Source organism: Sphaerodactylus townsendi, linkage group LG06, assembly GCF_021028975.2.
Source record: "Sphaerodactylus townsendi isolate TG3544 linkage group LG06, MPM_Stown_v2.3, whole genome shotgun sequence".
NCBI classification, from domain to species: Eukaryota; Metazoa; Chordata; class Lepidosauria; order Squamata; family Sphaerodactylidae; genus Sphaerodactylus; species Sphaerodactylus townsendi.
The window spans coordinates 98,897,599-98,924,836 of record NC_059430.1 but is presented as its reverse complement, the minus strand read 5'-3'; the positions used below and the strand labels follow the sequence as shown (position 1 = coordinate 98,924,836).

At 44.2% G+C, this 27,238-nt stretch overlaps 1 protein-coding gene across 3 annotated transcripts in view; it reads right to left on the bottom strand.

Moving 5' to 3' along the window:
* The window catches only part of LOC125434149 (CUB and sushi domain-containing protein 1-like), an 890,459-nt gene that overhangs the window by 243,548 nt on the left and 619,673 nt on the right, over positions 1-27,238 (bottom strand). For 2 of the 3 annotated variants that reach the window (XM_048499152.1, XM_048499150.1), the window contains 4 exons: positions 26,860-26,947; positions 23,267-23,391; positions 16,235-16,356; positions 5,491-5,594 (listed from right to left, as the gene is read on the bottom strand). The exons of the other annotated variant lie outside the window; for it this stretch is intronic. In XM_048499152.1, coding sequence (XP_048355109.1) covers positions 5,491-5,594; positions 16,235-16,356; positions 23,267-23,391; positions 26,860-26,947 — 439 coding nt within the window. The remainder of the gene's footprint in view (positions 1-5,490; positions 5,595-16,234; positions 16,357-23,266; positions 23,392-26,859; positions 26,948-27,238) is intronic. 3 annotated transcript variants of the gene reach the window in all.

Sequence of the window (27,238 nt, the reverse complement as noted above, 5' to 3'; positions counted from 1 at the left end):
ATTTCATTTACCCCAAATTAAATTCCTGTGGGTCTCAGAAGGAATTTTGCTGGCCCAAATACCAAGAGTTTCTTGTTAATCTTTTTGCAGGCGGGCAATATCTCTCTCTTGCTTTCTCTCCCAGGCATGCTGAGTGCTTCTTCTTAAAATCTAATGCATCCATCTGCCCATCCATCTTCAAATAAAGACTGTGTCTGGTTACTACTTTGTGCTGAGAGGGAAATCCGTAACGGAATTAGCTTCCCCCATAATTCAGTCTTGGCATAATCTAATGCACTTGTTTTCCTAGGCTGTTGGGTTTAATGCGGTTTGAATTATCACTTATTATATGCATTTGCAGCCTCAAGGTCATCCCGAGCGTCTGTTTGGACTGGAAAGCATGAGGGGGTTATCTTCCCCTTTTGCCAAGGGCTCCAAATTCTCAAGAAGTGCCAAGTGGAATTCAGCCATGTGGGCTGAACAATGAGCAACCCGTCCTGAAACGTTTCAAGCTGTACGCTTCTACACTTTCAAAGGTAGCTCTGTTTTAATTGGGGTGTTCCCCCTCTTTCCTGCTCCACACCTTAGAACCTGAACTGTTTTTAATTGATCTGTGTAATCGTAAAGCCGATCAAATAGCAGGATCAAGCGGAAAGAGCTACATGCAAAGCCTACAAAACAAGGTCCCCAAACAAATTTAGGTCTGGGGTGGGGGAATCTTTCTCACTTGAGGTCACTTGAGGCAGATGGATGGGAATTGCAGACAGGACATGATGTCATCACTTAAAAGGCTGCCCTCCGCTCAGTTAATGAAGACTTACTACAGGTTTTTCAAAACTTGTTCTGATCTCATTTGTTGCTGTTGTCGCATTTTACCCTTAAGGTGTACAAAACCTTTAAAAAACCCATTTGCCTTCAAAGTCAAAGCAGGTTAAACAGCTGGTATGAAACCAACCTTACCTGTACATCTTTTGCTACTCATATGGTTAGGAAAGTTTTAACCTGGATGGTCCAGGCTAGTCCAGACTTATCAGATCTCAAAAGCTAAACAAAGTTGGCCCTGGTTAGTACTTGGATGGGACACTGCCAAGGAAGTTCAGGGTTGCTACATAAAGGTAGGCAATGGCAAACCATCTCTGTTCCTCTCTTGCCTTGAAAACCCTATCGAGTCACCATAAGACAGCTGAGACTTGATGGGAAAAAAGGAACATCATTAACAACATTTGTCCCCACTGAAGCAAAGCCTCCTCTCCTCACCAGCTGTATGCAGTTCAGAGGGAGAGAGAGACTACAACTGACAGACTCTAAAGGGCTTTGTCCTGGAATGGAAGTAGCGTCTGCCCAAGAGTTGTCTCAAATTTGTATGTGCATAGATAGCATTCTGGGATGGATGCTTTTTGCAAAACAAAAGTCACTGACAGAAAAGGGACACTGCCCCAGCTATTCAACGTGGAGACAAGCCTTTCACATGCATATTCATTTGCCCTGAAATAATTTTTAAATGCTTGCAATATAATCCTGTGCTTGCTCTGAAATCCCACTGTGCTTAATTGAGGTTTCTCCCAGGCAAGTATGTGGCCACACATACATGGGAGTAAACCCCTTGAATTCAATTGAACTTAAATCCTAGGATTAGGCTGTTATTAAAAAGCATCTCCCCCCATAGCCAAAGAGAAATGATAAATATTTTATCTAATGTACAGCAACACAACCATAAGTGTATAAACACAAAATGATATTTTGTCTTTTATGATGAAGGAAACACGGAATAACATTTACATTAGAAAATCCTTAATGCAGCTTGTTTCTGTCACATTACTTTTTAAATAACTTATTTATCCCTGATAATTTACTTGTACAAAGCAGGAAAACAGAGATTCAGCCACTACCTACGCTCTGTCATAGTGTAAACATGATGGGAGAAGGGAAAATATTGAACAATGTGTTGTTTCTGTCACAACGGCATTAGTTTTGATGGCGGAAGAGAAACAATTCAAAGCAAACCAACGAGAGATGACATCTAGAGCACACACACGAAAAAACAACCCAACCCAATAATAAGGTGTTTGGATACACACAATAAGGAATGTGTGGGTCTTCCATAAGGAAGATTTTGTGTGTGTGCCAGCAAGGCACAACTCACTTCTGGTGACCCTGTAAGGTTTTCAAGACAAGAGCTCTTTGGAGGTGGTTTGCCATTGCTTGCTATGATGATTCTTGAAGGCTGCCCATCCAAATATTACCCAGGGCCAGCCCTGCTAAACTTCTGAGATCTGACCACATCAGATTAGCCTGGGCGATCCAGCTCAGGGCCTAAGAGAGATAGTAAGTGACAAACGATAACAAAAAGGATTGAAAGGTATATTAAAAATGGGGGGGGGGAGGCGTGTTATGAACCCCAAATTAAAAACACCACCATTTGAAAATGTGTTATGCAATACAACTATAAGCTATTTTCAAAGTACCAAAAACAAGAGTAAAAAATGCACAATGTACAGCATTAATTTATAAATATATAATATATCAAAAAGGCATTTAAAATCATGACACACAGAAATTTTTAGTGAATCTTCACCAGACTATGCCTGTGTTGTCCTGCCTATTCAGATGGTTTACAATTTACAATTTTCAAATCAACTACCAGTTCAAAAAGGGGGTCAAAAACCGTCTCTCCTTCAGCAAGATGAAAAATTTTATCAGCTGCCTGACTTGTCCCAGACAGCCCTGTTTTCAATGTCTTCTACTGTTCCATATATTTTCTTTTGCATTCCTTGAGGGTGTTCCTACTTGTTTTCTCAGGTGACAGTCACAAATGCAGTGTCCTTCTTGTATGTGATTTGCTCCACAGTAACATTTGGGTGACCCAGGCTAGCTTGATCATGTCAAATGAAAAAAGCTAAGCAATGTTGGCCCTTATTAGTACTTAGATGGGGAACCAACAAGGAACTCTACAGTTGCTACACAGAGGCAGGCAATGGCAAACTACTTCTGAAAGTCTCTGGCCTTGAAAATCTTCTGGAGTTGCTTTTGGTCAGCTGCAACTTGATGACGCTTTCCACACCAGCATTTTGGGTTGTATACAACAAGCACAAGAAAGAAGTATTGCAGGGAATCCAATGTGGATTTTAACTACAACCTCCTCAACATACCAACCACATTAATAAAAGTGAACTGTTTACACATTCCCATTCTAGCTCGTTCCAAGGAGGATGTTGATCAGAAAGACATTTGGCAGTATCCCTAGTATTTGCTAACATAATAAATCAAAGAACCAGGCCAAGTGGTGACTTTGAATTTTGACTGCTCAACCATTCTCAGCCATGCCCGCAATGCCTGCATTGTGCTGTTCCTTCAGGGGTTCCTCAAAACCTACCTTCCCTGCAAAACCTTTCCCCTGGACCCTGAAACAAAGCCTCCAGGATGTCCAACAGCATCTGGTCCACTCCCTCTTTTGTCTCATTTTGTCTCCTCCACTTTCTACCTTGGGTTCCTCTTTGGCCCTCCTATCTCAAAACCTCCAAAGGCACTCCCCATCCCTAACATTTACATTTACCCAGTGTGTACATTCTTCTCACTTTCTCCATCTATGCTCAACAATAATAAACTTTGCACACCATCTGTCTTTCAACAGTGCAGGTGCAGTCTTACAACGTGCAGCAGTTGGGTTCCGGGTTCAAAACGGTGAACTCAGGAGTATGAGCCCAGTTCGTTAGGATTCAAGCCAAGTCCACGTTTGGGCCCGGTCCATAGTAAGCCCAACTTGGAATCAGACCTCCTATTTCCGACCTAAATCCACTCACACAAAAGTAGAGGAAGAAGAAGACACATCACATTTGCAGTGGCCTTAAGGGATCCACTGCTAACATCAACTGTTGCTTTTGATTCTTCCTGGCTCACCAGCCTGAGATAGAAAGAACTGCAATTGATACTCTGAGGCTTCCCAGCGGCAATGGATGCTTCCAAGTATGTTCAGAGGTCTCCACTGGTGCTGGGATAGCTACAAGTTGAGGAGGTCTCCTGTGCTGCCAGATCTTGGTCAAAAAGAGGGAAAGCACACCACTAAGCATGACAGCACAGTTCCTCAAAGTATCTTAAATAGCATCCTAAGCTCTTGCAAAGCCTTTCATTTTCAGAACCACTTCCCTGTATGTTCCACCCAGCCTGCAAGATAGCAATATTCTGCCAGGCACACGGTTGAAGACTTTCGGCTGCTCTACTACATCCACCAGTCACTGGGCAGAGCCCCCCTCTTCTACATGCCACCATCAGCCTTCTTCCCCACTTACTTTGTGGAGGGTCTGCTAGTTTTAGAGTCACCTCTACTGGAAGATTACAGCCCCCTTTTATTATGGTTAGAGTTGAATTTGTTGTAACTGTTCTTGGATTTAAATGTATATATGACTTCTTGTGATGCACCCTCAGTCCCGCTCAGTGGTGGGATCCAAACATTTTAATAACAGGTTCCGATGGTGGTGGGATTCAAACAGTGGCACCACCGCACACACGCACCTCCAGTCCCTATTGGGCAGGGAGGTTGCTTTAGTAACCCCTTCTCAGAACTCAGAAAAAATTAGTAACCACTTCTAAAGAAGTGGTGAGAACTGGTTGGATCCCACCTCTGGTCCCGCTGTAGTGGGGAAAGTGGGACACAAATCTAAATAAAGTATTTAAAAAAATAAACATTCTAAGCCACGACTCAGAGGTTGCTTCTTCATGCAAGTTGGCTGTGATATGCAAAAAAGCAAGAATCCTGCACAGTGTGTATGGGCAACCAGGGGCAAGAGAGTTTCTCCTCCTCCTCCTCAATTCAGTAAGGCTTGATTCAAGCAAAGTGGGAGGCAGCTGTTCGAAGCAGAAGAAAAGGAGGCACAGAGATGTTATATATAAAAAGAGAGGACTGCCCTTGTTTCTTTATACAGCAGATCTTCCTAGGGGTCACACCTGTCCCCGTTCTCCTAATCTCAAGTGTGCAGACAGAGCAATCTGTACCCTTCCCTGTGACAGCCTAACACCAAACATGCATCACATCACATTCATTGCACAAGCTGGAATTGGATATAATGAAAAGCAAAAGATGGTGCGAAACCAGTGGCTACTGGAAATCACTGGCTAAGGGCTGCCAGAGATCTGGTGCCATTGCTCAGTGCTTCAGGGGAACGAGCAATGGGGTGTCAGGTTGCCAAGGCAGGAGGAAAGGTATTTCTTGTCTCCACCCCCAATTGTTTATACTTTTTATCACGTCCAGAAGAATAGCCCACTAGAGGAAATGAGTTATTCCACCTTGGCTGGCTACCATTTATCATCTATCGCAAGTCTCTGATCTTAGTACCTCTCCCCCAAAGGAATGGCTATTTAAATAACATCCAATTCCTCTTCAATGCCAGCAAATTATTCACTGTACAGAAGTTAGCTTATGTGTGCTGCCAAGACCCCCAAACCGTGTGCAGGGAAGAAGAGCTATGAATCCAGTATGATCCACATGCAGTGTCATCTACAGTATGACCTACTTACACATAAAGCACACTCTTCTGGTCGCCAACTTGCCCTCCGTCTCCCACCGTTAGCGTGTCGTATCCTCTCTCCAAGTCGAATTCTTCGAAGGTGAGTTTGATGACCTAGCGAAGACATACAGAGTAAGTACAAAGGGATTGATGCCTGAAATTTCCGAGTGAAACCAGACGAATGGGAGAACTGACCACAGGGAGCAAATGCTAGTGTAGGGCGCTGAGCATGGAGATAACATACCACTACAAATTTTAAATCCAAAGTCAACATCATCAGGGTGGCATGGAGCAAGCTTGTTCTGTCTCAAAAAGCTGTTGTGAGAATGGATAATGTGCCATGAATAGTAAAGGACCATTCAGTGCTATAAAGGTAAAGTTTCCCCTTCAGTCGTGTTCGACCCTGGGGTACCACTGCAAGCAGTGACTTCATAGGCAAGCTGCTTTTGTGGGGTAGTTTGCCATTGCTTTCCCCGGCTATTCTTTACCCCCTAGCTATGTACTAGGTACTCATTTACCGACCAAGGAATGGATGGATGGCTGAGTTGACCATGAGCCAGCTGCCAGGATATCTGACCCACAGGAGGCTCGAACACCTGACCGTGTGAGTGGCAGTGCAAGCACTTAACCACTACGTCACGCAGTTCCTTCAGTGCTATAGAAGCAATTAATTGCAATCACTGAATACAAGGATTCCACTTTTTCCCCAGTATACACAAGCTACACATTTAACCTCAGTCAGCAATACTGGGCTCTACCCCACCATTCCATACCCACCGAAGGGTGAGCAAAGCAGCCCCTGTGGTGTTGGCAGGATCCACTTGGCTTGGCCCGAGCCTGCAGTGACTATAGAAAAGGGTGACGACTTGGCAAGCTTCAGCCCATTGCCACAACCTGGGTTCAAGTTCAGCATTCCCTAAAGTACTGTCAATGCTGCAGAGACCACCTTGGCCAAGACTACCCCCGGGGCTAGTGGGGCAGCAGCTCACCAAGAACATTTCCAAGAAGTCAAAGAGCCAGTCAGCCCTAGTCAGTCATTCACAAAAACTGCCAGCTCGGCATGCTTTTTATGTTTCAAAAGTTGAAGCAGCTGCTTTACCTAATGTGGTTAACATCACCAGAGCCCTTCGGGGGTTGGGCGGTATAAAAATCTCAAAAATAAATAAATAAATAAGTAAGTAAGTAAGTAAGTAAGTAAGTAAGTAAGTAAGTAAGTAAGTAAGTGGGTTCAGGTGTACCTCTGCAGGTTTTTATTGGGGATGACTACCAGACCACTGCAGCTGGAAGGAGATGAGACTGGGGTGTTTTTATTTTTGAACTTTATATCCAGCCACAGAGTCATCAGGGGTACCTTAATTAACTTAAATCAACTAAGGAATCACTCATTTTGATAATCAGGAATCCGGTGGCACCTTGAAGATGTTTTCCCAGAATAAGACTACAGTTTACTGTAACTGATACAGAATTCCTGAAACGAGCTCCAGTCCATGGAAGTCAGTTGCAATAATACTTTGTTAATCTTGAAGTTACTATTAGTTACTGTTAGTTACTGTTCGTTTTCACTGCAACAGATGAATGCAGTCACCACTCTGGACTCATGCCAAGGAAGACTTGGCACAGAAGACTTTCCCAGTAGATTATGCCTCCAGTTAAGCAGTGGGAGGGGACAATGCCATCTGGAACTTTTGCCTCGGGTACCAAGATGTCTTGAGGTAGCCCAAGAATCAGACCATCCTTAAGATGACCAGAGGGCCACTGCTGGGATTAATCAAAGATCACATCAAGGGAAGGCAGGGATTTATAATGATGTCCCCAGACTATTGCTCAAACAAAAAAGGATAATGACACCAGCTTTCATTCGGTTGACTGAATATGGACTACCAAAGATGGTGTCATATTGATTCATTTTATTGACTCAGGAGACCACAAGTTACATTGGCATGCATCCAACCATTCCAGGACTTTGCAGAGTCTTTCCCTGTTCTGCTGCAGTCAACTGAACCCCTCCCTCCAAATTTCTTCAGCAAACTCTCCAGAGTATCATGGGGTAAAATGGATGGGGTGGGGGGAATTCATTGGGAGGATGAAATCAACAGAATCACCAAACCATCTTCTGAAGACTTAAATGCCATTAAGTCCTAGAAATTGTAAATGGATGCACACAACTGTACTTTTATACACAGTAAGTTTTTTCTTTAAAAAAAGAAAAGAAATAATATTAGCAGGCTACAAAGAAAGAGGACATAAAACAGCACTGTATTGATCAGTACTGACTGTTCTGATAGTCTTTCACATTTTAATAACAAAATAGGAAAGGGAAGGATATTAGCAAAGAACTCCAAGGCCGTTTCCCCACTTTGAAAAGAAAAGCAAGGCTTACCGGGCTTCGTTAACCGCGGGTGTTTCTGAGCACGCAGTCACGCTCCCCACTGCCCATGCTCAGTGCAGGGTTTTGCAAAAGGTGCCATTCTGAACAGGGGCAGAAATGACGCACGCTGAGGGGTTGCGAGGGCGGCAGAATCGGGGCGGCTGCATTGTCGCTGCTCCAGTAGTGGGGAGTGCCGCTGGACCCCACGTTACTTGGAGCAAGTAGCGCGCAACAAAAGGCGAGTGGGGAAACGGCCCAAGATAAAAGGAGAGTCAAGGTAAGGATCTCAGATGTGCTGCGCTTTGGGTGGCCACTATTCCTTGGCCAAAGAGATCCATAAAATGGATCAATATGACACCTTAACGCAAGCCATAGATGGGAGAAGGGCACAATACTCCTTTGACCATAACAAGGTTGATCAGAATGAAACTTCAATGCTACCGAAGAAGTCTTTTTTGGATGTATGTGAGGGCGAGAAAGGAAGGAGAACTTTACAAATAACTTGAAAGCCACTTTTAAAAAAAGATAAGGTCTGGTCAAAGTATTTCTGATGGTATTCCCCTCCACTGACTTCTTTAAAATATTTTAATGGGAATAAACTGTGTTGCAGGAGAGGGAAGGCAACAAGGTATATCCCGATTTTGTCAGAAGCTAAGGAGTGTCGGTGCTTGGATGCCAGGCTGCCAAGGAAGGCTCTGCAAGGGAAGGCAATTACCAGCCTCCTCTGCTTCCCACTTGCCCTGAAATCCCCTTACTGGAGTTGGAATTGTTGGTTGTGACTTGATGACATTTATGCACCCAAATTGTGATGCAGGCCTCTATCACTGCTCACTTATGGCTTCATTCCTCCTTGCACGTGTGACTCATGTTGTAATATAAATAGCAATCATGATACTGCTCTGTTTGCTTTAGTTATAACGAATAGATACAAAAGTAAACTCTTTGGGGTGTTGCAGAGGAGTTCATGCAGGAATGTTGGCTATCTGCTAGTGTTAGGTTGTAGACTTCCTGCTCCCAGTTCCTTTCTCATGCTCTATCTTTCTTACCTCTTTAAATGAACAGCATACACCACCATTACAGCTAAATAACATATTTCTGCCCCCAGAAAACCCACAACTCAGGCTTCTAAAAGTGTCTCCCAAAGCAGAAGGCCAAACAGGCTGAAAAACCACCAATGTCTTGGGACCATCCAGGTCTCAGGCAGGGTGAGACCTCTGAGTTGGTGTGGTGGATCACTGAGTCCAATCCGGAAGGGGGGGGGCAGACTCATCTCTAGAGCCAGTGTGGAGTTGTGCCATATGGGTGCCCACTTCGCCGGCACATGGGGCAAATGCACCAGCAGAGGGGTCAGATACGCGGCCACCCAGGAGCAGTGCGGCCCCAAGTCATCTGACCTCAGAAGTAGCTGCTGTTTCCCAACCCCGTCAAAGCAGGACACTGCACTGGCGTGGCTGGGGGCATTTTAGGCATGTGGCTGGGGGTGGAGCTGACCTTAGTCAGCTTCTACTCTGTCTTTGCTTCTTGTGATGCCAGCACCTGGGGCATGGACTTACGCCACGCGTTTGATGGCATAAGCCCAATGGAGGGCTTCTTGGCGGTGGGGAGGGGTTTTTGTGTTTTGCCTCCCTGTGCCATTGAAAAGTCCCCTGGAGGTGATGGGGAGGAACTGCAGCAACACCGTCCCTGGTCTTCCCAAGGCTCTGGATTGGGATGTCCATGCTCCAGAGTAGCAAAACTTGAACAGTTGCCAGTTAGGCTCACTTGCTGCTCACCCGTGGCGATCAGGCAGCCAATTAATGAACAAGCTGTTTGGCTGTTTTTAACCAGCTTATGTATGTCAGTAGCAGACTCCCAGTTGAACCGGCTTCTGATCAGCTGCTGGAGAAATTTTGCTGTACACCCGGCAAAGTTTTTCAGTGGGCGAAGGTGGTCAGGAACAGAGTCCGCGCTGATCTTCTGGAAGTCGAGTTATTCTGATCTCTCATCCTGGATACTTTGCTGACTTCATCTTTGCTGAGATACAGTAAGGGGGAGTGGATGATCAGAAGCCCAGTTATTTTCCCCTTCTTGTCTCCCCCCAAAGCTGTCAGCTTGGTCTTCAGAGAAAGCAGAGAAACCCATTCTTTCTTGCGCAGTGCAAAGATCAGAAGCGCTACATCAGTCCCTGCCAAGCTTGGAAGAGGGGAGAAGAGAAGCTACCACCAAAGATATTAAACATGTTGCTTCTGCCCCCACACAGGGTCACCTTCTGTCCAACAGGCGGCTGCAAACATAGTGTTTGGCAGCTGTTTGAATTGCTTAATGCAATCTAGACATACCCCTGTTCAACTCAAGGTCTGATCACCAGTGTCAGGCAAGGTAAGTCTGTTGGGAAACAGATCCTCCAAGAAATTTGTTGCACCTCTTTTGCAGAGTGGAGACTGGGCTCAAGCATCATTTCTCTGTACAACAAACATTAACCACATTATCCTCTCCCACACATACATGCTTCTATTTTCTTCCTGAAATAACCTCCTTGGGCTCAGAGTGGAGGAGGAATCCTGGCAAATATTCCCATTAAAACAGCTTCCAAAAACTTTCCAGTGTTTTCACAAGCTGCCTTCATTTCTGACACACAGACTCTGTGTCACCACAACAACGGAAACACACAGAAAGCACCAGCACAGTGTAAGTAATTGCCTATCAATTAAAACCAGCAAACACGCAACGTGTTGCACATTTAATAAACCACACTAGTTATTTAACCTCAGCCATCGAATGAAAGACTATTTCCTAAATGAAGATAAAGGAGTCTATATTTATTCATAAGCTTGGGGGTGAGGGGGATGAGAGCGTAAGTAGCGTCATGTATCTATCTCAAAATCAGATCTTGTTCTAACGTGGCTGTGTCCTGTACCTTTACCTGTGTGTTACTGTTATTTCCATTCAAGATGCATAAAGTCTGATGTGCTCGGTACAACTATGAATCCACCTGTGCTAAAAATTGTTAAAAACCATGTAATGATAAAATAATGTAATTAATCCAAAGAACAAAGGGTTGTTAAGTGGCACACATCATTGGTTACAGCAGTCATTCAAGTAAACTGCATTTTAACGAGTCTGACCCTAATTAAACAGCTAATTACATTTTAGTACACTGTAGACTGTAACCTTGTTGCATAGGAACAAGCTTGCAGGGAGCGAGATTTATATATTCTTTCGTTCCTCCCTCCAACAACCTCCCCCCTTGACCTAGATTTATTTTTTACTTTTAGTTAAAGATTGAAATTATTTAATGAGTCATTAAATAACAAGAGACCTTCTGGCAAATATAGATAAATGAATAGCGTTCAGTTTTTTAAAAAAGTCATAGAAAACAGATCACAAAGGCAAAACGTTTAATGAGATCTGCTAAATTAAGTGAGACAGGTGATGATAAGGTTGGAAAAGTCACTCGATTGGTTACCTGAAGGAGGGAAGGAGGTCCAGGTGGAGATAACACAAATGCTTTTATTTTTGTTTATTTTTAATTTTTTCCCCTCCTCTGTTTAAGCCAGTTGATTAAACTTTGCAAAGTAGTAAAATGTTTTGGACAACTACCTTCTAAGGCTGAACTGTGCCAAACTTCATGTAGCTGAGAGGCTAGATTCCAAAGTAAAAAATGGAAGAAGTACAAACTTGGTGGAGTTCTCTTGGTATGCAAATGTGGAAGAATTCAACCTTCGTCAGATACGATCTGCTCCCTTCTAATCAATCGTGTACTTTTATTTACTCAAAACAGCCATATTCAAGTCATATCAGGCAAAATGAGAAATTCTTTTGTACCCCCAGTTCTCCATCTATAAGCTTTTAGTACTTTTGGTTGGCTGTGTATTTGTTTATATGGGCAAAGTCCAGTGGGATAAGAACGTTAGCTGCCGCAACCAAAATGACAGACGAGTTTGGGTACCTTAAAATTGAACAAATTTATTGTGTTATACCGTATTTCCCCAAAAATAAAACAGGGTCTTATATTAATTTTTACTCCAAAAGATGTGTTAGGGTTTATTTTCAGGAGATGTCTTAACCCCCCCCCCCCCCCCCGGGGCATAGTGAGGTAAAACAGAGCCCAAGGCAAAATGGCACCCAGGCCATTTGGATATTTAGCAATGCCTCATGAGTATGCTGTTAAAAAAAATAAATTCATTTTTCTGTTTAGTTTTATATCCTGCCCATCCCAGAAGGGCTCAGGTCGGCAACAACATGTTAAACCTACATTACAGTTAAAAATCATAATTTTAAAAATGCTCGCCATAACTTAAAAGATAGCCCAAAGACAGGACCATGCCTGCTAAAAGATTATCTTTTTTAACGCACAGAGCCAGTTGGCCTGTGTGTAGCCTGAGCATCTGAGGCACTCGTGTCTGGCCTGGCAGGATGGGGGCTGTGCCAGGGAATCTGCAACTAGGGCTTATTTTTGGTGTAGGGCTGATATTTCAAGCATCCTCCATCAATACCAAAAAGTCATGCTAGGGCTTATTTTCGGGGAAACATGGCATGCATTTGTAGAGCCAGAACTCACACTATGTGTGCCAAGTACACATAAAAATAAGGGTGTTATAGCAAAGAGGGAGGAGACATTATAGCCCAGACTAGCCCAAGCTTGTCAGACCACAGAAGCTAAGCAAGGCTGGCCACAATGGCTGATTACCCACAGCAGCTCTGCCCACCCTTGCCCCGCTCTGGCACAAAAGTTGTGCCAGAAGTGCTCTCGGTTTCCACAGTGAAAGCAAGAAGCAAAGGCGGGGCAAAAGGAAGCGCGTCGGGACAAGAATCTTGCCCTGACATGCTTCCTCTCTCAGCGCACCTCAGGGAGGAAGCACCTTGGGACAAGACTTTTTGCCCTGATGTGCTTCCACTCTCGGCACACGCCAGGGAGAAAGCGTGTCGCATCAGGACAAGATTTCTTGCTCTGTGGGTAATCAGCCAATGAGTATTTGGATGGCAGACCATCAAGGAAGACGGAGGTTGCTATGCAGAGGATGGCAATGGCAAATCAACTCTGTTCCTCTCTTGCCTTGAAAACGTCACGGGGGTCACCATAAATCAGCTGTGACTTGATGGTGCTTAATTTTGGAGGGAGGGAGGGAGGGAGGGAGGACAGAAAAAAGTTCATCAACCTAATACACAGGTGTGCTATACTGCTTTGCAAAGTTTCAAAAAATATACAGCTGAACAATTCCGTGGACTAACTTCATCTTTCTGAGGGAAGGATTTGTGCCTGCCCGTATTTGGCTCCCCGCCCACTGAACCCACGCGCTTGTTTCCCGGCACACTGTAATATCTTCAAGCAATACATTTCTGCAATCTCTGCAGATTCTAGCGCGGGCAGACAAATGCTAAAAGCAATTGATTTGTTTTCCACTTGTTTCTCTCTCGCCCGCTCTTTCCCCCCTCTCCTCATCTGTCTGAGAAGAGAAGAAGCCCAGGGGAACCCACGGAACACTCTCGGCCATTTAAACAACGGGAAAGACATCAGGCGGCAGTCGTGGAACAACTTCTCGCATTAACAGTAACAAGCTGAGCGGCAACAAATGGGCACAGCTGTGCTTGCCCAAAATCCATCAATGCAGTTTTTCGCCAATCATTTCATTCGTGGAAACAAGGGCAGCAGCCGTGGTTGGGAGGAGACACACAGAAAACATCTAGAGAGTAATCTTCTATGCAGCCACTAAGCACTGCAGCAGGAAAGAAGTCTCAATAAAAGATCTAGCTGGATCCCCCTCTCCCTCCCAATGCTCACCACTGGGATGCAGTTTTCCTGAGCTTCCAGTGGACCTGAGCACCCAGTCTGGAAAAGCCAAAGCGATATCGCTCCCTGCCCCCCAGAATAAGAGACAGAAAACTGGTTGTGGTGGGTTTTCCGGGCTGCGTGGCTGAGTGTAACAGACTTCCCTCTGTGATACACCTCTGAAGATGCCAGCCGCAGATGCAGGCGAAACGTTAGGAACAAGATCCACCAGACTACAGCCACACAGCCCGGAAAACCCACCATAACCAGTTGAATACGGCCATGAAAGCCTTCGACAGTACAGCCACAGAAAAATCTTTCTTTTTGTTGTTGAAGAATTTGAATTTATACTCCTCTCTTCTCCTATAAGGAGACTCAAAGGGGCTTACAATCTCCTTTCCCTCCCCCCCCCCCACAACAAACACCCTGTGAGGTGGGTGGGGCTGTGAGAGCTCTGAAGAACAGTGATTCGGCCAAGGTCACCCAGCTGGCATGTGTTGGAGTACACAAGCTAATTTGGTTTCCCAGATAAGCCTCCACGTTCAAGTGGAGGAGCGGGGAATCAATCCCAGTTCTCCAGATTCAGAGTGCACCTGCTCTTAACCACTACACCATGCTGTCTTGGAGTTTGGTGGGGCTGGTGGAGGGTGGGGAGGAGTGCTGTACCTCTGCATGATCATTTTGAATGAGAACAATTTTTTAAATGCAGCTATCTTATGAAGCTGCCTTATACTGAACCAAACCATTGATCCATCACAGTCAATACTGTCTACTCAGACTAGTAGTGTGTCCCCAGGGTCTCAGGCAGAGGTCTTTCTAAAAAAGCTGAAGACACTGGGAATTGAACTTGAAGCTTTCTGTGTGTCAATCCCACTGAGTCATGGCCTCCAAATATTCAGTGCCCCACCCGCAGTTTGAAACTGGGTGGTTCAGTTCCAGCTCTACAATGTGCATGGTTGCTGGTGGCGCATTTTCCCTTACAGGAGAAATCAAATGGATGTTTAAGCATAACTCTCTTCTAACCTTGAAGGACTCCATCACCTGTCTACTTCAGGGGGTGCAAGAAACTCCCCCATCCCATCTACTCTTCATTCTCTGACTGCTTTTTTTTCTGTTTGCAGCATGCATCTACACAAATAAGGAATGGGGCCTTGTGCTTCTACAGACTAGAGGACAGACTTCCAACTAGTTCTGATACCAAATCTGGTTAAACAATTACTGATTTCAATCCCCAAACATATATTTTGTACCAATAATATGCTGAATGCTCTACAAATTAATATGCTGAATGCTCTAAAAATTAATATGGAGGCAATACAGGCAGGTCTCTGTGCCAAACCTCCCCTCCCACCCCGCCAATCCTCTGTGGGAGAAGTTAAATTCAGCAACCTGCTAGGCAAACTTTGTTTATTGTGCATATTTTGTTCTGTATTTTCTAAACACCTTAACATAAATCATTCTGTGTCTACCAGTAACTGGAAGTGATGAGGACTACAAAAGCCCACCCCCCCCCCCCAAAAAAAAAAAAAAGATCCTGGAAATGTTGTATAGCAAGATCTCTGGCTCTGGAGGCTTCAACAAGTATTGCTCACCTATTTTACAAATGTATTTGATGCAATAGTGACTAGAAGACATGCTTTTGTGACTGACTTGAGACCAGGGGGAAACGATTCCAGGTTTATGTAGAGTCATTCCCCTCCCTTCTGAGACGTCAGTAGGTATTGCTCACATATTTTTAAGAATGTACTTGAAGTATCAGGGACTAGAAAACATGGGGTTTGTTTGGCTTGAGAGTGAAGGCAAACTTCTCCAGATGAAGGGGAAAGCAAGAAATGCCTTCTTTAAGTACAAAGATCAAAAGCTTGAAGCTGATGTGAAAGAACAGCACATTAGCTGGTAGGCAAGGGACTGGCATTGTTGTAGTGCCAGGAGAGTAGAATGTTTTTTGGAAGGGGGAATCTAAGGAATTCTTTTGAAGAATTTTGCTCATGTTATCTCTCCTGGCATCCTTCAACAATCCTCAGAATGTTTTCTCCAGACAGGAACCCCACAATCTATCTCAAAGTTTCACTCTAGGAAAAACGTACGGACACTGTTATGGATTCCAGCAGTCCCTTCTGAGATATTCTGTGAGTTGAGCAAGCGGGGGGTTTTGTTCCCCAGACGCCTAATTGCAATCTCTGCTCCAAATGACCAGCAAGTTCTGCAAACACTCCAAGGGAAAATGCTAATATATTGCCCAAGCAACCACACAATAAGCCTTGGTGGCTGTTCTGTTTAGCTTCACTCCCCCGCACTCCTCCAAGGTACCAGATCAATTCTTGGTACATCCAACCCCCACCCTCCACCTTGTCTGAGCATCACAATATCAGCTTTTGATTTCATTTCCTGCTTGACAGCATTTCCTGTGTTGACCCATCCTTTCTGCACTGTCGCTACATGTCAGCCACCCTGTTCTGAATATCATCTCCTTGTACATTGTCATCTAACAGGGTTTTCTGATCCAGTATGGATCCACTTGTGCTCCTTAAAGGCTTCCCATAGTATCTGCAAGTCCAGCTTTCCAAAAAGCCACTGCCAAAATCCCACAAAAACAGACTACGTCCAGTGCCAGGATCATGCATCCACAGGACTTACCTTCGCTGGGTTGACTGCTGTTATCACCCACACACAGTATGCGTTGTTATCGTACTGAACTGGATAGTTGGGAGATGTGATAACGCCACTGGGGCCTCGGAGGTACATGTCACACATTCTAGCTGCAAAGGGAGGAAGGAAGAAAAGACAAGAACATGTGGAGGAAAGTTATTAGTTCAACGTAATCCTTCAGCTGGGGACAAAGTAGTGCAGCCAGAGAACTGGATTCCCACTATCAAAAATGTCATGGAAATTTTCTGTGGGATCTAGCCCTGTGTCTGTACAGCAAGTGAACCACCAGGCTGAACACAACACAACACAACAGTCACCTGAAGACGAAGAAAGCCTGATACTTTTGCAGTCTCACTGGGGACCCCATCTATAGGGGGATACTAGTCATGATGCATACCTACTCTCTCTACTAAGAGGAACATGCATAATAAATTAGGCAGGATAGTGCTACTGCTGCAGCCAGCTAGCTTTTGGGCTTTCTAAAGGCACTTGTTTGGCCACTGTGTGAACAGACTGATGGAGCCTTGGTCTCATCTAATATGGCTCTTCTTATGTTCTTATGTTTGGATTTTATACACTTGATGAGATTGCTGTAGGCTTGTCAGAGCTGGACTCCCATTCTCTTCCTAACAAAGAGCAGGTTTGCACAGCCGTACCCTTAAATGAAAAAGGCAGCAGCAGCACTCCTGTAGCTTTGCAATCTTCTGGTTGAGATCATGAAAATGGAGCTCAGAAGGGAACAGTTGTCTGCAATCTGTGGGTGGTGGACTCCATTAGGGCGAGAAAGTAACAAACTGTGAAGGCCAAACTAGGCAAACATGCTTCCTTTAGACTAGATGAAATCACATCTTGGTAGTACACTCCAGGTAGAGTAAGGCCACAATCAGTGGGCTGGGAGATGAAAATTGTGCCCTGGCAGGTTTCAACAAGTTGAAGAAAAAAGAAGCGAACCAAACAAACCAGGAAAAGAAAAAGATCAACAAGTCAAAGTTGTGCTTTTTACAAAAACTGAACCGTGCAAAGTTTCTAAGATGTGACATTGATTTTGCATAATTTTTATATTTCTCCCCCCCCCATCCCCCCAAAATCTTCTCACATCAGCAGAAGGTTTCTTGGGCCAGTGAAAAATGGTGCCACGTGGCATCAACTACCATACTGGGGTTTGTGGATTCAGACCCCAGGGTTAGAAGTGTTCTTGCTTTTGGGGATTATCTCCTCCTTGCCAGGGTAGTCCTTAGATTAGCATCCTGACAACATAATCCCTGGAATAGCTTTCCAATGGTTTTCAAGCCCAGTAAGCTGCCAAATTCTATTTGCTCTCCCTGATTAAACTGTCACCCCTGTGTTGACTCAGCTAGACAGATTCTGCTGCATGCAGGTTAAACTCTCCTGGACATTATTATTATTATTATTATTATTATTATTATTATTATTATTATTATTATTATTATTATTATTATTATTATTATTAGCTTCTATACCGCCCTCCCCCGAAGGAGGATCGTTTCTTATGGTAGAGCACTTCGGGAGGGGAAATAAAAGGGCCAGTCTTGCCCACAGATTCACCATCTGAAAGAACCTGAAATTGCTGAAGGACAGAGGGGAATGCAGGAGAAGAGAGAGAGCCCAAGAGAAGAATCATTTTTACACAGTCATATGGATATGTCCATATGCCAGGAAGTGGCACAAAAGAAAAGGAAGTAGGATAAAGCAGAAATCTAATGAGTAGAGGGGCATCCATAGAACAGAGGTAACATGAAGAGACAGAACAAAACAGAACGTAAGCAAGGCACAGATGTTTCAAACAAATGCCACCGGGAGAGCGGAGCCGATGAAGTAAGGAAATATGACCTGTGACAAAATTGGAAGATGGGAACAATCAGGCAGGTGGTTGAGAAGGAAACTGGCACACGCAGCCCTATTCAACCGTCACAAGAAAGCTTCGGTTTCTGAAGAGAAGAGCTGTCAAACCGAGTCTTTAAAATGAAGAGAGGGGGGGTCAAAGGCAAAAACATCACAGATGTTAAGTGACTGCTTAAGTTGGTGGTGCACCAGAAAACCAAACAAAATCTCTTTTCCATTGCACAGCAAAGACAGAACATGTAGCTCTTTAGGAGTGGCGTCAGCATCCACGTGTACTATCTTGGCCAACACCAATGACAGATGGCTGGATGCAGACTACAGGAATGAGGATAGGAATACTTGAAGAGCGTGTGCTTCTACGGTTTCCAGTTTCATCTGAAGAATCCATCCACCTTTGCCTTCTCTTCTGACTGGGTGGGGCTTACCCTGGCCACATGAGCAAAACATAAAAGGTGGCATAACATGGTAGTTGAGAGGACCAGCCATGCTATGTTCCCATGTCTGCGGTAAACATAGTAGTACAAGAACACTATTGGCGGTACGCCTCTTGAGAAGGCCTACTGCTGGGGATGAGGGCAAAGAGTCCACTTGATTGATCAAGTGGGCTAGATATTTTTATGAGCTTCAGAGGAAACAGCAAGATCCAATCCACCCTATTTTCTGCAAGCGGTCTTCCAGGAGATCCCTCTTTTGACCAGTGCTGGATGGTGGTGCAGCACAAGTGCTATTCCCACATGACAGCCTAGAACCCCAAAATTCATACACTGCTGCAGATCTGAACACTGATCGAAATGAATGGGAAACATGTGTAGCTTCTGGCTCCCGAACTCTGGGAGCTGGAAGGGAGGGGTAATGTCCAAATCAGATTTCAAAATCTCTAACCACAAGGGAGGTACATATGTTTGCAACTTAGCAACAACATAAATACTTCCCCATAGCGGTGGGCATTCGAATATGCAAAGCTGGAAAAGGCTGTTTTGGCTTTTCCAGCTTTTTTCACCCAAAAAACCCAAAGAGGTATCATTTTAACAGAGCTCAGCCAAAAAAGCAAAGCAGGAAAAAAGCCCATTTTTAATTTTTTTTGCAGCATTTTCAGGTTCACAATCTTTGTGGGCTCAGTGGTGGTGTTGGTTTTTGAGATAGAGCCCCCAAATTTTCTGGAAACAATGGAGGAACATTTAGGGGCCCATAAAATTGGAACCCCAGATGCAATCTTCATCAAAGTCACGAACTCCTGTAAGGGGAGGCACCAGCAGCTATGCCACCACAAATTTGGCACCTCAACTTTAAAAATAGCCTCTCCCAGTGCCTTTAACTATTAAAAGGAATAGATGTTACCCAAAGGAGGGGCCCTGAAACTTCTGAGGAGGCAGCATTTCCCCTGGGCCAGTGTAAATGCCACTTATGCTGGCATAAAGGGCATTTACTCTGGCACAGGGGCACTTACACTGGTTCTGGGGAGCTGCACAGCAGATCGGTGCCCAGGTGCAAACGCAGCCACAGTGGCAGAACTTCTCCATCACAAGATCTGGTGCCAGCACTGGAGGGGGCATTCCTGGGGGGGAAGCAGGCTTTAGTTGGCTTCCTGAGTCCTTTTGGGCTGGGAATGCCCCCATTTTCCAGCACAGAACGGGACATAACATTGTACTGCCCAGGACATAACATTGTACTGCACAGGAGAATTTCACAGAGGTTGGGGGAGCATTGCATGTAGTTTTCTGGCCACAGTGCAGCAAGCCTCTTCAGAAGCAGCACAGCTGTGCCACCCCCAGCTGCAACTAAACAGGACTTCGCTGTCTCTTGGCTAGCCTGTGTTAACAGTGTATATCTGCAGACGGGGATTTGTATGATGGAAAACTGTTCCATGCAAACAAGTCCCACTACCAGAAGGCTGGTATGACAGGCAAAAAACTAGATTTGTTTTAACTCTCCTTGATACGCTAGTTTTCTAAAGAGAGAAGATTATTTACATAGAGCTGTGCCCATAGCAATGATATTGCCTGGGCACAGGTTTCCCACCTCAATGAGAACAAAATAAATGTTGTTGAACTGTATTTCCTAGTGGTAGGGGGGAAAAACCTAGAATATTTGGGAGAGCAGGAATTCAACCAGTTCTTATCTAAATGGGTAGGAACTCCTCTGTACTACACTTTGGGGAATGTATGCAAGTGTATGTCTGTGGGCGGGGGGTGGGGGCGGGAATGTTATTTCCCTATTGCTTGAAATCATCAAAGGAAAAAAGCAGCTAAAAAAAGGATACTCAGTGACTGCAAGGGTGAAACCTCCCACAAGGCTACCTCTGGTTATGAATTATTTACCAACACACAGTGGTAATATCTGTATAGTAGGCATGGCAAGTGAAACAGAAGGGACTGTGCCGAAGAACCCTGAGGGCTAGTAACTTAGTGGCTAAATACCTGCGCTGTACCAAAAAAGATCAGGTCTTTGAATTTTAAATGATTTTTTAAAAAGTATTTAAAATGAAAACTTGCACAAGGACACAATTGTACAAATGGGGTTTTAAAAAACCCGAAAGAAATAAAAATGTGCAACTAACATCCTAGTTTTCTTTAAAAAGAGAGAAAGGGAGAGAGAGAACTAATAAAATTGATTAATAGCATTGCTACCACACTGGCAAGCCCTCCTTTATTTCAAACAAAAGGCCACTATAAATTTAATTTACAGAGTTGCATATTTATGCCAAATGTCCTCTTAAACTGATTTAATTCATTCCACCCCAGTGTCAAGGAATTAGCTGGATTCCAGCTGCCCGGTGGACCAAGTGTCCAATAAACTTCAAGAAAAGAAGAGGGAGCAGAATGGTAGGCTGTGAGAACAGGAAATGAAAAGAATCAGGAGACAGTCTGTTGCTCAAGACTATGGCTGATTCTGCATGGGCCAAAAACAGCAGTATGAAAACAGCGTGAAAACAGTGTAAAAGGGCTTAAAAAACAGTGTAAAAGGGTTTATACTGTTTTCACACCGCTGTTTTTGGCCCATGCGAAATCGGCCTATCATTCAATGCCACAGCAGGTAGAGAAGCAGGCCATCCAAAACTCCTGGATGGCAAACATTCTTCTTTCTTTGCCCTCCTCCACAGTCATGGTTCTCCTGCATTGGATGGGGTGAGACTTGATGGCACTCGGGGTCTCTTCCAACTCTATGATTCTCCTGAAAGCCTAGAAGAAGATGTGGGGCCAGTGGGGCAAAAACATCTCTGTTTCAGTGTTAAGCATTGTGGTACCGGCATCATGGCTATTTTTGTTACAGTAACTCATGTGGTAACAACGTCCAGTGGGCCATTCAGAAGAATATGATTATGACACACAGCCCTTTAAAATAAAGGCGGCCAAAGGTGGATAACTGCCCGGAGATCCCTCAACACTCAACGGACCCCAACATATTGCAACACATTTCCTTGTGGACAGACAAGATTGCACACAACGAGCCTTCCCCTTTTGACCCTCAAGGCCACAACTTACAGAGTTACATGGGAAATTCACTTGTTTAATGTAGTGAAGCAGCATTCAAGTATTTAATGAATTTATTATTACTAAATGATGCATAGTGAGGGAAAGTGCTATCAAGTTGAAGCCAACTTGCGCTAACCCCATAAGGCTCCATGGAGAGAGACAAACAGAGGTGGTTTGCTGTTGCCTGACCCTCCATAGTAACCCCAGTTTTCCTTGGGGGTTTCCGCTCCAAGAACTAACTAGGGCTGGCCTTGCTTAGCTTCCAAGATATGACGAGATAAAACTAGCTTGGTCCATCCATACTACTGTGTCAATTATGCATTGTGCCAATATGCCACGATTTGGATCTTATGATCATGTTCTGTAGATCCTTCACTCTGGTCACAGAGCTGCTCACTTCCTCTTGTGCTAGCACTCCCATTTGCATGAGCTTCCTTGGAAATCACTGAACAGGTGTAATGTGAACAGACGCACTAGTAGGGGAGGAAGCAAGTTGTGCAATGGCCAGAGTGAGACACACAAGGAATGCCATGATAATCCGTGTTTAAATATGCTATGCTGACTGATTGTTGGGGTCTGTGTGGTTTGGCAGGGGTTGCAATAGGAGGGTGCCAAGATCATGTTTTGTTTCAGATTACCTCTTCGCTACCCTGACCTAGACAGCCCAGACTAGCCAGATCTCATCAAATCTTGGAAGCTAAACAGGTGAGCCCTCGCTAATATTTGAATGGGGATCATCAAAGAAGTCCAGGGTTGGGATGCAGAGGCAAGCAATAGCAAACCACCTCTGAACACCTCTTGTCTTGAAAATTCCACCAGTTTTCCATACATCAGCTGTGACTTGATGGCCTTTTCCACCACCACCTTCCTGCAACCTACATTCAAAGTTGTTCTTCAAAAGTGCCTTTAAACCACTGGATACCCCCATTTTCCTAGCCTGTTGCCAATGATACCAATTTCCTGTGGCTTCTTACCCAAGGATAATGGACTTTGGAGATCATACTCTTGGTCCTTTTGAATTCTAGATGACACTATGTCCCTCCCTACCATTGATTCTGGGGTAACTTATAAGCATAACTGGGGGAAAAGTAAGCAGTGGGACACAAAAACTTAATGCCAGCCCTGTAGCACCTGTCCTAAACCAAGGTAGAAGTTTCATTCTGACCCTATGGAGGCTCATGAAAAGAGTTGTACGAGGAGTCTGAAGATGCCAGCCACGGATGCAGGTGAAAGGTTAGAAACAAGATCTACCAGACCATGGCTACACAGCCCAGAAAACCCACCACAACCAGCTGAATCTGGCCGTGAAAGCCTTCGACAATACAGTCATAAGAGGAGTTTACATCACCGCTAGCAGCTGGCTGCAGCTCTTTAGGGGGTCCCATTTTGGGAAAAAAGGGAAAGATGAGCTCAGATGTATAAACAAAGAGAAGCAATTAAATGAACTTCAGTCCCCTTGTCGGCTACAGGCAGTTATTGAATTAATGGACAACTAAGGCGCTCAGCAAGGTGGTTATTGGATGCTATCCTGCAAAGGGACCCCTAAGGGTGAATCTGATACACTTCACAGCATCATAATTTTCTCCCTTTTCATTGCTTATAATGAACCCCGAAGAAGCCAGAAATTTGAACTGATTTCCTGACCGATCTGGAGCCCTGAGCACCACGCCACTCCTTGCCTCACCTCTGCACACCGGCCTCTGGTCACTCCAAGCGGCTATCATGTCGCTCAGCTTCTTACAGGTGATGCTTTTGGAGCCCTGCAAATCATAGCCTTCATTGCATGTGAACTGGACGCTGGATCCTAGCCTGCAAGACAGAAGAGATGCCTTTGCAAATCTGGGGCCAGGCGAAACCGTAATGGCAGGGATTAACATGTTGTGTTGGCGAACTGGCACTTTTTCATTTATTTAGATTTGCCGATCACTCCTCATTAGTTGGATGAAGAAAACAGATCCAACACAGCAATATTCTTTAGCAAATCTCTCCAGCCTCTTTTGAGAATCCACAAGTATGAAAAGACTAACCAAACAGCTTATTTCTTACAACACTTGCAAAAAGTACACCAGTTCAGAGTTAGTGAGCCCACAGTGGCAGAACGTTCCATATTCAGTAGGGGGGATTGGCCACTGAGAAAGCCTCTTTTTTGTGCTCTGACCCAAAAATATTAACATAATTATGTGGGTACAACTGTGGGTACACTCAAAAAGCCACATGAAGAAGGTAATCAGTTTCGAAGGTCCACTGGGAGTCAGCCACATAGGGATGCATGGGTCCAGAAAAGAACAAGGAGACACACAAGAACATCCAGAGACATCCAGAGATGGTGCCAAGCGACAGGAGAAAATAGATGCCTTAGAGCAGGGGTGTCCAACTCTGGCGCTTCAGATGTTCATGGACTACAATTCCCACCAGCCCCTGTTGGCATGGGAGGGGCTGGTGGGAATTGTAGTCCATGAACATCTGAAGTGCCAGAGTTGGACACCTCAGAGTAAGGATGGAAGTTACTTGAATTGAACATTCACACTTCATGGTTTAATGCTGTTAAAAAAAATTCTGTTTTTATAGAAAACAGCTTTGCTGCCCTGAAAGCTGGTAGGCTAAATTATGGGCTATAAATTTATCAAAAGAAGCAAACATGTACATTTCCTTGGATAGCTAAGTATGAGGATAATTTGCACCCTTAAAAAAAATCTAAGCTGGGGAAACTTTAAGTTGCTAAATCAAAACTATTAAAAATAAATAATGCCATAGTGGTTATATTTTGTATTTCTAACTTGTCACATCCATGGTTTAATCAATGGACTTCTCTGGACCAGCCTCTAGGCATTTCTAAAGAGCATTTTTTTACTCTAATGTTAACAGTGGACAAAATCTACTGCATCAACCATGTCTCTCAACGAAGTCATGGAAACAGTTTACAACATCCAAAACATTTTAGTTTTGGCACAATAAGGGGATATAAGGACGTAGGGGCAGAACTGAGTGGAAGACATCACCAGTTAAGTGAATAGAGGTCAGGTGAGTTTCTAGATAGGAGACTTCCTGGAGACCTTACATACACCAGTTCCAAGGAAGAAAAGATGGATACAAATAATGAGAGTAAATACAAAATTTCCCATTCAGGGCATGGGAGAACGGGTCTCAGCATCATTAGTCCAGATGCATGACTTGCTATGAGACAGCGTCACATGTTCTGTATGCCACAAGGTTTGAGCGGTTAGGAACTGAAAATATCAAGAGGAATATTCCTTGCCTATGTTGACCATCAAACTCCTCCTCTTGCGCCCCCACCCCCCATCCCAAGTTTCAAGAGAGACTAGATAGTCTGGGGTGAAAACCAGAACAAATTTAAGTAAGCAAAACAGATATAATATTAAATATCAATCTGGCCCTTTGACATACTTGACACGAAGTTCATCTGCTTCCTTTGAGCAAAAGGGAAGATATGACCATGAGAGGATAGCTGGAAGCTCTCACAGATCAGAAATACCACAGCTGGCTGGTTCACACTTGTGTCTGTTTCTCAAAACACAAGGATGACTCACTGCCCAATGTGCGAACTGACTGCGCTACGGGTGGGGGGTGGAATCCTGTTGAGGTGATACAAAAGCATTGTAGTATTTCACTTCACACATATGAGACTCCACTTAATGGAGAATTAAAGGTTCTCATGAGGGAACCAGCCTGTGAACCAGGGGAAATAAGTTATATAGTCATTATCCTGCCGATAAAAGAAAGCAGATGAGAGACCCAAGGGAATTTCCTCCTTGAACTGTGGAGTTTATTCACATTAGTAGAATTTCTAGAAAATGTCTCCTGCATGCAGAGTAGAACTTTATGACAGCTGTAGGAGACAGTAGGGTGTATTCTAGAATGTTCCTGCATTTTGAGGGATAATTATCAGTTCACGTGGGGACAACAGCAAAGTCCAACAGGGGTGGATGTAACTGGAGGGAGAGGCCCAGAACATATCCCAGAATCCTGATACAAAAAGGATACTTGGCAGGCAGACAAATCAATGCTAAAGGAAACACCAGGGAAAAGGAAAGTTGAAGAAGGGAAGATACATGTACACTGATTCTCCTAAGGCACCCCCATGCAATTAAGGCTGCAGTATGGGTCAATGGTGAGTCAGCATCAGGCAAAATGCCTCACACATGGACACTGCAAACATTACTTTTAAAAAAGCTGGTTGGCCCTGAGCCACATCTTCACCTTCACATGTTGATATTGCCATGGAAGAAAAAGACAGTGACAAGTTGGTATAAATGCCAACACTGCCACGATTCCACAGAAATGCCAAGAGACAAAGAGGATCGCACGGGAGGGTCACACCTCTGGTTCATGCCACCCAAGATGGAGCCCATGTTCCAATCCTAAGCATATTGAATTGGAGGTCACCTCAGTTTAGATCAACAGGCAGCAAACATCAACTGTCTGAAAAAGGGGCAGTGGATCTAATTGCAATGTGGCATCTCAGCCCAATATGAAATGGCACATATTATTTTGGCAGCATCATTATCTCTCCAGGCTGAAACTCACAACTACTTTAGGAAGGGGATATAGTTCAGTGGCAAAGCACCTGCTTTGTATAGAGCAGATCCTTTAATCAGTCCCTATTATCTCAAGTTGAAAGGACCTCAAGGAAAACATTGGATGAATGTTCGATCATTCCTTCCTTGAGAGCTTAGAGATGAACAACTAGTCAGAGTAAGCGGAACTAAGATATAGTACTTTGGCGCTTTGGAGTGGGTTACTGGTATGAGAGACACCATTGCAGGAAGGTAATAAAAGTAACATGATATCAAATGTAACATGATATATCAAACGTACACATGAGATATTGAAAATAGGCAACTTTCCTTCAAAAGATTCCAGGCAGAGGAAGAAGGAATGTGAACCAGGATTGTTGAGATGCAGACATTAGCATGCAGAATTAGGAAAGGGGAGACACCAAACTTCAACCATGCCATGCAATTCACACAGTGGCCTTGAACCAGTCACATTCCCTCAATCTAAATGACCTCACAGGTTTCAGGAAAGATAAAATGGAAGAGGGATGTATGGCACCTGAACTGCTCAGAGGTAGGGGGATTTTTTTGTTTTTACAAAAAAGATAACAAATACATTTACTTTGACTTTTGAATGCTGAGCAAAAACAGAGGAGCGGAGAAAGGAGGAGGTGAAGGAGAAGAAACACACACACACACACACACACACACACACACAAACACACACACATTGTGGAAGGGGGGGATAAAAATGACTTCTTACCGGAAATCATTTCCTATTCTTTTGCCTCTGTCTGGAATCCCAGGGTCCGGACACATGTTATACCCCTGGGACACACCAACCTGTGTTACTACAAAGCAAAGAGAACAGCACATACAGAGATAGAATAGAATGCAGAAGTTTGTTTGTTTTAAATCAACTGTCTTGGTGTTGGAAAATGTCAAGAGAAAATGGGTAAATTACAAGTTGGAAATGCATTTGGCTTGTGTGTATGTAAATGCTTTCTTAAGCAGTCTGGGCAAAGGATAACACACCAGCTCAGTTTAGCGAACACCACAATCCCACCCCCCCACAAAACAGTTCCCACCCCCTCATTCCCCCACACACTTTGTGCCACAATGGAAGCAGACAGTTAAGTGCA